General features: G+C 39.7%; 2 protein-coding genes and 1 pseudogene across 9 annotated transcripts in view; 2 read left to right on the forward strand and 1 right to left on the reverse strand.

Annotated features, from left to right (window-relative positions):
* Ptpn4 (protein tyrosine phosphatase non-receptor type 4) overlaps positions 1-11,157 on the reverse strand; it is a 158,515-nt gene that overhangs the window by 129,157 nt on the left and 18,201 nt on the right. The window lies entirely within an intron of this gene.
* LOC116069559 lies at positions 4,248-4,894 on the forward strand (annotated as a pseudogene).
* LOC116069566 (serine/arginine repetitive matrix protein 2-like) overlaps positions 5,016-11,157 on the forward strand; it is a 27,697-nt gene continuing 21,555 nt past the window's right edge. Inside the window, exon 1 of the mRNA XM_031340320.1 lies at positions 5,016-5,101. Within this exon, the coding sequence (XP_031196180.1) occupies positions 5,016-5,101 (86 nt within the window). The remainder of the gene's footprint in view (positions 5,102-11,157) is intronic.

Genomic DNA, 11,157 nt, shown 5'->3' on the forward strand with positions numbered 1-11,157 from the left:
GGAGAGGAGAGGAGAGGAGAGGAGAGGAGAGGAGGGAAAGCATTTTCAACAAATAGTATTGATTAAACTTGATGCCTACATGTGGAAGAATACAAATAGATCCATACTTATCACCCTCTACAAAACTCAGCTCCAAATGGATCAAAGACCTCCACATAAAACCAGATACACTGAACCTGATAGAAGAGTAGCCTTGAACTCATTGGCATAGGAAAAGACTTTCTGAACAGAACATCACTAACACAGGCACTAAAATTAAAAATCAATGCACAGGACCTCATGGAACTGAGAAGCTTCTGCATAGCAAAGTACATCATCATTTGAACAAAGCAGCAGCCTTCAGAATAAGAAATCACACATCTGATAGTGGACTAATACCCGCCATATATAAGAACTCAAAAAACTAGATCGAGAAAACAACCCAATTTTAAAATGGGGTACAAATCTAAACAGAGAATTCTCTAAAGAAAAAACTCAAGTGGTGGAGAAACACAGAAATGTTCAGCATCCTTAGCCATCAGGGAAATGCATATAAAAACACGAGATTTCATCTGACATCTGTCAGAACAGCTAAGGTCAACAAAACAAATGGCAATTCACGCTGGCAAGGGTGTGAAGTAAGGGGAACACTTATCCATTGCTGGTAAGAACACAAACTTGTACAGCCACTATGGAAATATATCAATGTGGCTTTCCTCAGGAAGATGGGAATCAATCTACCCCAAGATCCAGCTACACCACTCTTGGGCATATACCCAAAGGATGCTTTATCCTACCACAGAGACTTCTGCTCAACCATGCTTATTGATGCTCTATTCATAACAGTCAAAAGTTGGAAACAGCCTAGATGTCCATCAAGAGAAGAATGGATAAAAAATATGTAGTACATTTACACAATGGAATATTACTCAGACATTTAAAAAAAACATGAAATTTGCAGGTAAACTGATGGAACAAGAAAACATCATCCCAGGCCCAAAAAGATAAATATGGTATGTATTTGCTTATATGTGGATATTAGGTGTTAAGTCAATGACAACTAAGCTACAATCCATAGAACTACAGAGGTTATGTATAGAGTAATGGACTAGGGAATACACATAGGAAAGGGAAATAGTTGATGGTTATAGATGGGAATATGGGAATGGGAGATCAAGTGGAGAAGAAAAGAGGAAGGAAAGAAGGAGCCAAGGGAGGGAACACAGGGAGAGACAGCTAAAATTAAAGGCCACTGAAGGGTAGTATGGAAACCTAATGCAGTAGAAGTTTCCAAATATTTACATGAAGGTGATCTAAATGAAATCACCAAGGATGGGGAAGACAGAATCTCACCTGGCTACCTCTTGTCACCAAATGAAGTTTCTAGAACCAGGGTTGGATTATATCTAGCTGAGTTACTGGTCAAAGGAATTCATCCCATGAGAACCCCCACACGACCTAGGCTGTTGCCAAGACTCCACAAACTGATGGCAAGACCCCATTGCTGAAGACACCTCACAACTCATTAAACACAGAGAAGGCTAGTTGGTGCCTACATAGAGCCTTCATTCCCTATATTCTAGGGTCTTTGGTACAAAAAGATACTCTAAATGCTACCAAGAAAGAATCAAAAACACCAAGTCAGACACAAACCCTTTGATCTACAATGCTGCCCTGGCAAAATATGCCAGGTACAAAACTTGTGGGAGTAACTAACCAATCTCTGATTTGACTTAAGGCCTGTTCCACAAGAAGAAACCAGACCTAGAACTGCTTGAGTAACTAAAGTTCAGGGACTAGATAGCCAAGGGACATAGGATAAAATCAAATACTATTATTCAAAACTAAACAACCAAAAAAAAACAACAATAAAATAATCCCTAATGACATTCAACTATACTTAGAGAACGTTGCCTTGCTCAGTCATCTTTAGAAAAGCTTCTTCCTACAGCAGATGGGAACAAACAGACTCACAGCTAGACAACGGCAGAGAGTGAGACACGTTGGAACACTCAGCCCTAAATTGGTTATCTCTATCAAATGCCTCCCCAACGCTCAGGGAACCCACCGAAGAAGTGGAAAGAGTTTAAGAGCCAGAGGGAATGGAGGACACCAAGAAATTAAGGTGATCAGTAATAAAATCAACATGATCAGTGTTCGTATGAACTCAGAGACTAAGGCAGCATGCTCAGGGTCTGCACAGATCTGCAGCATGTCCACCACATATATGTTATGGCTTCCAGTTTAGTTTTCTTTATGGGATTCCTGAGTGTTCCAACAAGCAGCTCTCTGATGCTTGCACCTTCTTTTGAGTTCTTTTACTTCTGTTAGTTTGTCCTAACTCTGACGTGTTAGTCTTTGTCTTATGTATTTTATGATTATCCCTTAGAAGCCAGTTTGTTTTCTAGTAAGAGACAGAAAGCAAGTAACTCCAGATAGGAGTAAAGTCAGGAGGAACTGGGAGGGGTGGAGAGGGGGTAAACTGTAATCAGGATATATTATGTGAGGAAATCTATTTTCAGTAAAAGGGAGTAAAATGTCAGAGAAGGGAGGCAGCAAGCCAGCAATTGCGAAAACTACGGAACAATTCTTGCAACCACTAGATCAGAAAAGAAAGATCATAAAGCTTCTTCAAAGTCCCAATTTCTAGAGAAACCATTACCTAACCATTCTAACAGATACCTAAAAACTCTTATTAGCATAGCATGCTTATTTTATCTAAGAACCTGACTGTTACAGCCTTTTATCCTAGCACTCTTTGAAAAATTACCAACAGTAATTATCCAATAACGTAACAGCCAAAAGTATCAGTAACTACTAGAGTAGGAAAGATGACGACAAAAACAAAAACAGTGCCGACTAGAGGAGGAGATATCCATAAGACTGAAAAGCTCCCTGCATACTCCTGGAAATCCAGGATGCCAGAAGGTGCAGAACTATGTTCACCTCAGTGCAAAACCAATAGTCAGGCTAAGACTAGAAGAATATATTATACTACACAAATTATATTCAATATAACCAAGGGTATATATGAAAAATTTACCATAGCCGTCATATTAATGATAGTTTTACTTAGGCATTGTGATGGTTTGAATATGCTTGGAACAGGGAGTGGCACTATTAGGAGGTGTGGCCTTGTTGGAGTAGGTGTGTCACTGTGGGCATCAGCTTTAATATCCTTGTCCTAATTGCTTGGAAGCCAGTTTTTTTCCTGTTCGCCTTCAGAACAAGATGTAGAAGTCTCACCTCCTCCTGCACCATGCCTCCCTGGATGCTGTAGTCATGCTCCTACCTGGATGATAATGGACTGAACCTCTGAACCTGTAAGCCAGCCCCAATTAAATGTTGTTCTTATAAGTGTCACCTTGGTCATAGTGTCTTTTCATAGCAGTAAAACCCTAACTAGGATAGGTATCAAAGTCACAGATTAATGCAAGAAAGTAAATGAGAGGAAGTAGTGAAAGTATCTCCATTTACAGAGAATGCGAGCTAATGGAGGAAAGCCTAACATCCCACCCACAAAAGGACAAACTTATCAAGGTAAGGGATACAAATTAAACTCAGTAAAATAACTTGTTACTTTATAACTGTAATTTTACTATCATTATGAATCATAGTATAAATATCTGATATGCAGGATATATGATATGTGACCCCCAAAGGGATCAAGCCCCATAGGTTGAAAATCACTGACTTATATGAAGTAAATAGTACAAACAAAACCAAAAAAAAAAAAAAAAAAGGTAGCTGAATGGTGGTAGCAGTGACCTCTTTAATACCAGCACTTGGCAGGCAGAGGCAAAGGCAGAAGAAGGTAATTTCTGTGAGTTTTAGGCCAGCCTAGTCTACAGGTCGAGTTCTAGGAGAGCTGGAGCTACACTACACAGAGAAACTTCGTCTCAAAAAACAAAACAAAACAAACAGTAAACCAAAAACCCCACAAAACAAAAATAAAATTGTAGTATTAGCTTTCATCATTTATGATCTAATCTTTTATTCTAAATAAATGATTGGAGTTCCATTCTTTAAAAAAAAAAAACATATTTCCAAATTAAACAAATTTCAAAAGGAAATAGCAAGCTAGCAAATTTTCAAAAGGAAAATAAAAATACAAAGCCACCCAGTTAATTTGGAGAGAGAGAATTCTAAATTTACTTATGCCAGTATAATAATAATAATAATAATAATAATAACAATAATAATAAAAAGGGGGGCTCACAGGGCATCCTCTTTGGAGTGATAGAGTCTTTAAACCTGTGTGCACCACCATGATGCCCAACTACTTCCTTAAGATCATCCAACTTTTGGATGATTAGCCAAAATGTTTCATTGTGGGAACAATGTGGCCTCCAAGAAGATGCAACAGAACCACAGGGAAGGTTGTGGTGCTAAACGGCAAGAACACCATCATGTATAAGGCCATGAAGGGGCATCTGGTAAATAGCCAAGCTCTGGAGAAACTGCTGCTTTATATCGGGGTAATGTGGACTTTGAGGACCTTATCAAGATTAGGGATATGCTGCTGGCCAATAAGGTGCTAGCTGCTGGTGCCATCGCCCCATGTGCGGTAACTGTGCCAGCCCAGCACACTAGTTTGGGAGTCTGATAACCTCTTTCTTCAAGGCTTTAGGCACCACCACTAAAATCTCCAGAGGTAACATTGATATTGAGTGATGTACAGCTAATAAAAAGTGAGAACAAAGTAGGAGCCAGTGAAGCCTCACTGTGATCATGGGACATTTCCCCCTCTCCTCTGGGCTGATCTTCCAACAGATGTTTGACAATGGCAGCCTTTACAACCTGGAAGTACTTGGCATCACAGAGCAGACTCTGCATTCTTAAATCCTAGATGTCCAAATATTGCCAGTGTTTGTTTACAGACTGGTTACCTGACTTTGGCCTTAATGCCATACTCTATTGCCAATGGATTCAAGTAGGTCCTGGCTTTGCGGAGACTGAGTATACCTTCCCACTTACTGAAATGAAAGGTCAAGGCCTCCTTGGCCAATCCATCTGTATCTGTGGCTGCTGCCCATATGGTTGCCACCGCCACCGCTGCCACCACCACGGATGCTGCTGCTGCTGGCTGTCCTAACCAAGGCTTAAGCTTAAGCCAAGAAGAGTAAGAAATCAGAGGAGGATATGGGATTTGATCTCTTTGACTAATCTCCTCAAAGCAATCAACTCAGCCAGCTTCATTTGACAAACATAGAAATAAAAGCTTAGTTCTCTTTTAAAAGGGAGGGGAGAGGACTGAAAACCAAAGCAAGGCAAACAAAAAAAACCCAAAACCCCAAAACTTAATTCTGCTTAACATTAATACTAATTCTAAATACAAGCTTATGCAGGCCAAAGAGCAGAAATTGCCACAATTGATTAAATACAGAAATGTCCCTAGGGGGCAGCATGCTACTTTGAAAACTTCAGTACCTGTTATGACCTTGGCATGATAGTCCAAGCCTCTAATCCCCACACAGGGGAAGTAGAAGCAGAAATGCTAGGTTTTACTGAACTACAAGACCAGCTGAAGGCCATCCTAAGCTCCATGATAGACTGTCTCAAATAAACAAACATTTAAATTAATATCCAGTGCTAGTCTTTAACATAAGAAGTTTCTTCTACATATATCTACAGACCTGTAAGATATACATAGTATGCTTACCTAATTACTGTCAACCTGTTCTTATAAATGGTGCATAGAGAGATATTAACTTTATTTCTAAAGATGAAAAAAGAGGCTAACAGAGGGGGCATAACCCTGACAACTTTACATGGCTAGAAAATTCAGTATCTAGTGTTCCAACCACCAAAAGCTGAAATCAATCTATCAGACTCCAAAGATAAATTTGTTTATTTAATCAACTAAATAACCTGTGGTCCAAGAATTATTCAAAGCATGTCCTCTCCTATAGCTCATATATTAGCTAAGCAATAGAAAGTACTTTAGAAAAAATTTGGAGGGGTTAGGAATAAAGTTTGCCTAGCATACAGAAGACTGGTTCATTGCTAGCTAGTATTGAAGAAAATGCCTTAATGACTTCTAAGACCATTAGAGGCTTTACATTCTATCTGATTTTCTTGGACGACTCATTCTAAGGACACTTCTCTGAAAACTCAGCTAGCATATCTCCCTCCCTCGGCCACGAGGGAGAGTTCATGGATAAGAGCTCCAATCTATAGCCTATGCTTGTGTCATGAGACACATAAACAAGCATGCCTGGAAAGGGCCCCTCTATCCTCCAAGCATTCTGAATCCCCAGTATTCCCAGCCCAGTAAGCATATATTACATTGTAGAAAAGCAAGCAACAATTATTCCTGGGCCCTGTTACATTACAATTGCTCACATATAGCATCTAGAAATCATAAAATGGTGATTGCTTCATGTCACTAAGTATTGGTATTGCTTGTTGGATACCAATAACTAGAATAGATCATGTCTATCACTTCATTCTTAAAACAGTGATAGTTCATTATTTTTATCTCTTTGCAGTTGCAAAGATGTCCAACTAGCAGCCCACAGACACCCAGAGCTGGGTAGTTATGAATGCCACCCAACACAAACTGTAAAATTAGGTGGTGCATGGATGCCATCTGGATGCCATCTGGATCTGTAGGTTCATGTAACCTGAGTGTTGCTAGGGGATCCCCACCCACACTGTGCTACCAAGGCCTGTACCACCGTGGACTTCATGGATTTCAGTGGCCTAAAGTATTGCTCCTGCTAGTGTTCACTAGGTTGGCAGCCAGTTTCAGTAGAGAGAACATTCCCTAGTCTGCAGCACTTTGCTCCAGGCCATGGTTCTCCTGGGAGCTCTTTAAAGGCAACTGCACACACAGATGTGAAAAACAAAAAAACAAAAACAAAACTGTAAACTTACTTACAACCTTGAGGGTTTTCTTTTATGTTATTGTTTCACCTGCATATGTGTGTGTGTGTGTGTGTGTGTGTGTGTGTGTGTGTGTGTGTGTAACTTGTGCACAGTTCTCAAGTATACACTTTGAGATGAGAACACTGTTGAAATGCTAAAAGGTTGGGCATGACAGCTAAAAGATTAGATGACTGGCCTAAGATTATACAAGCAAAATCAGGAGAAGCACTTGAATATAGATCTACTTAATCACAATGAAGACACCCTTTCCACCATATCTTAATGACTTCTACTTCTGCAAGCTAAAATCATTCTTAATGTGTTTTTCTGTCATCCATGAAAGAACCAACTATTTGATCAACTGTATAATCTACCTCAACACTACTAGAAAACTGAGAACAAAATGAAATCATTTCTATTCACATATTAAGAGGTTAGCCTAAATTGGTGGCAAACATCTTTAACCCTACTACTTGAAACACAGAAGTTAAGTAGATCTCTGAGTTTAAGGCCAGCCTGGAAACATACTAAGTTCCAAAGGAATAGAATGAATATGACAGGGCTTAACAGAGAGAAACTCACTCTTCCTATGTGTTGGAAGTTGGGGGAGAGAATTACAGGGGGCCTGACAATCAGTATTAGAGTTTTGCTATTTTATCTAACTCAGCCTTTTCCTCCTGGTTAAAAACAACAAAAAATTTCCTAAATTGACTTCCTAAGTCATTGTACAATAACAACAACAACAAAAAAATGTTTTTGTTGCACAAATGAATGAAGGCAGCAGCAAAAACAGGGCATCCATTATACCAATTATTAGTTCTTAAAATAAATATTCTGAAGTTACTATGTTGCAGGAGAGCTTTAAAAGCAACTGCAGAGGTCACTCCTTTTTAGTAACAACAAAAACATTTAGAATGCTTGGTAAGCCACTGAGATAGTATCCTAAATTTTAACAAACACAGCTTCCTTGAGGCAGCCACTCCATTTTTCTGAACTATGATTTCTTCCTCTGTTAAAGGAATAGAACAAATATGACTAAACACTTATGTGGTACATATGGCTTAAGGACTGTCTTTTAATGAGTGCTGAGGACTGACTGACCCTTGGGTCTTACATATGAACTCAAAGGTCCAACACTGAGATAGTTAATCTCAGCTTCAAATGGGTTTTGATGAAATTCAAGCTGTCACTTCCGGTTAATGCTTACCCACTGGACAGTCCAGGACTACATGAACTAACTGCAAGACTACAACATCTCTGCAAAACCTCCTAGTTCTAAAACTAAATCATTTCTAATACTAAACTGTTTAAAGGTCTATTTTTTCAAAAATTAAAAAAATAAATCTACAACTACAACAAGAGAATAAAACAATCCTAGTAACTGTTAAACGAAATATTCTTGACGAGAGCTGATAAAACATTCCTGCAAGGAGGGGGCTGGCGAGATGGCTCAGTGGTTAAGAACATTTGCTGCTCTTCTAGAGGACTGGTGTCTGGTTTCCAACACTCACATGGGAGGTCACAACTGTCTGTAACTCCAGTTTCAAGGGATCCAAAGTTCTCTTCTGGCTTCTGTAGGCATCAGGCATACACAAGTCACACAGTTGTATACACACACATGCAAGCAAAACACTCATATATACATACATACACACACACACACACACACACACACACACACACACACTAAAAATTTTAAAGCTTTTCCTATAAGAAGCCGGATTTTAAAATTTTTGTACTTTTTTAAATGTACATTGGTGTTTTTCTGGCAGGTCTACATGAGGATGTCAGACTCCCAGGAACTGGGGTTACAGACACTTGTGAAGAGTCTTGTGGGTGCTGGGAATTGAACCCAGGTTCTCTGGAAGAGCAGCAGTGCTCGTAAGTGCTAAGTCATCTCTCCAGCCTGAGCCAGATTTGTAAAAGTTGAGGTTTTACAGGTCAGGTGGTCACTACGGGAACAACTTAATTCTAGCATTAGAACATACAATCAGCCACAAACAACACAAATCAGTATGGTTGTGCTCCAATAAAACTTTACTGATAGTGAAGTTTGAATTTCATATAATTTTCACATGTCATCAAATATTATTCTTCCTTTGATTTTTTCATGAATTAAAAAAATTTTAAAGTCTTCTTACAATTCACAGGCAAAACAAAATAGGTAATCAAACTTGTCTTGCCTATCAGTCTGCCACCATACTATACTCAACTTAAAATGTTTTAAGTTTTTTATTTTTAATTTTATATACTGGGAAAGTATTTTTTTACATGTGTGTTGGTACCTGCAGAAATGGGTGTCATATCCCCTGGAGCTGTAGTTACAAGTGGTTGAAGCCCAATGGTTGCTAGAAACTTGAGCCAGGTTCTCTGTGAGAGCAGTATATACTTTAACTACTGAGCTAGATGTGGGCATCTGGACAACTCTCCTCTATGAACTGTAACTTTCTCATCCGTTAAAAAAAAAAAAAAAAAAAAAAAGAGTACTACTACTACTTATTCCATATGTTGAAAGAATTAATTGCAGCTGTCTGGGCTAGTGCCCTGAGCAGACCTTGGGCGCAAATTTTGCAGCCAGTCCCACAACACCCAGAGGAAGTTCCACTCCCAGGCCCTCTAACACATTCAGGATCAGAGGTAAGGACCCAACATCTGTCCCAACACTGGGAACAACTGGGACCAGCAGGACCCAGGCACACAGGAACTCTACCAGTCCAGTGGCACGAGTTCCTTCCAGTCTGTCTGGGCTAGTGCTCTAAGCAGACCTTGGACATAAATTTTGCAGCCAGTCCCACAACACCCAGAGGAAGCTCCACTCCCAGGCACTCTAACGGGCCCAGGATCACAGGATCCCAGAATCACAGAGACAGCTTCACTCTGAGGAGTTCTGACACAACCAGGATCACAAGAAGGACAGCCTCAAGTCAGATATAGCAAAGGTAGAGAGCACTAGAGATAATTCTATGGTGGGAGGCACGTGTAAGGTTACTTGGCATCATCAGAACCCAATTCTTCCATCATAGCAAGTCCTGGATACAACATCACACTGGAAAAGCAAGATTCGGATTCAAAATCACTTCTCATAATGATGATAGAGGACATTAAAAAGGACATAAATAACTCCCTCAAAGAAATACAGGAGAACACAGGTAGACAACACAAAAATCCCTTAAAGAACTACAGGAAAACACAATCAAAAGGGTGAAGGAAATGAACAAAACCATTCAGGATCTAAAAATGGAAACAGAAACAATAAAGAAATCACAAAGGGAGATAACACTGGAGTTAGAAAACCTAGGAAAGAGATCAGGAGCCATAGATGCAAGCATCACCAACAGAATACAAGAGATAGAAGAGAGAATCTCAGGGGCAGAAGGCACCATAGGAAACATTGACACAACAGTCAAAGAAAATGCAAAAAGCAAAAAGCTCCTGATCCAAAATATCCAGGAAATCCAGGACACAATGAGAAGACCAAACCTAAGGATAATAGGTATAGAAGAGTGAAGACTCCCAACTTAAAGGGCCAAAAAATATCTTCAACAAAATTATAGAAGAAAATTTCCCTAACCTAAAGAAAGAGATGCCCATGAACAGACAAGAAGCCTACAGAACTCCAAATAGACTGAACCAGAAAGGAAATTCCTCCTGTCACATAGTAATCTAAACACCAAATACACTAAATCAAGAAAAAAATTTAAAAGCAGTAAGGGGCCAAGTAACATATAAAGGCAGACCTATCAGAATTTCGGCAGATTTCTCACCAGAGACTATGAAAGCTAGAAGATCCTGGGCAGATGTCATACAGACCCTACAAGAACACAAATGCCAGCCCAGGCTACTATACCCAGCAAAACTCTCAATTACCATAGATGGAGAAAACAAGATATTCCATGACAAAACAAAATTTACACAATATCTTTCTACAAATCCAGCCCTACAAAGGATAATAGATGGAAAACACCAACATAAGGAGCAAAACTATACCCTAGAAGAAGCAAGAAGGTAATCCTTCAACAAATCCACACAAACCTAATTCTACCTCTTACAACAAAAATAACAGGAATTAACAATTACTTTTTCTTAATATCTTAATGTGAAAATTAGTATTACCAACATATCCTAATCTATTGAAATCCAAAAATATGAGGAATTAGAAATTTGTTGGCGAGGAAGTCAGGTCTCTGCCTCCTCCCCCCACCCCGCCTGCTCTGCAGCGGAGGAGGCGGCGGCGGCAGCAGTGTCTCTGCCTCTCCGCCACCTCCACCGCAGCCTCTGACCCCCGGCCGGCGTTGTTGGCGGGGAGGG

The sequence above is a fragment of the Mastomys coucha genome, unplaced genomic scaffold (assembly GCF_008632895.1).
Source record: "Mastomys coucha isolate ucsf_1 unplaced genomic scaffold, UCSF_Mcou_1 pScaffold1, whole genome shotgun sequence".
Lineage (NCBI taxonomy): Eukaryota > Metazoa > Chordata > Mammalia > Rodentia > Muridae > Mastomys > Mastomys coucha.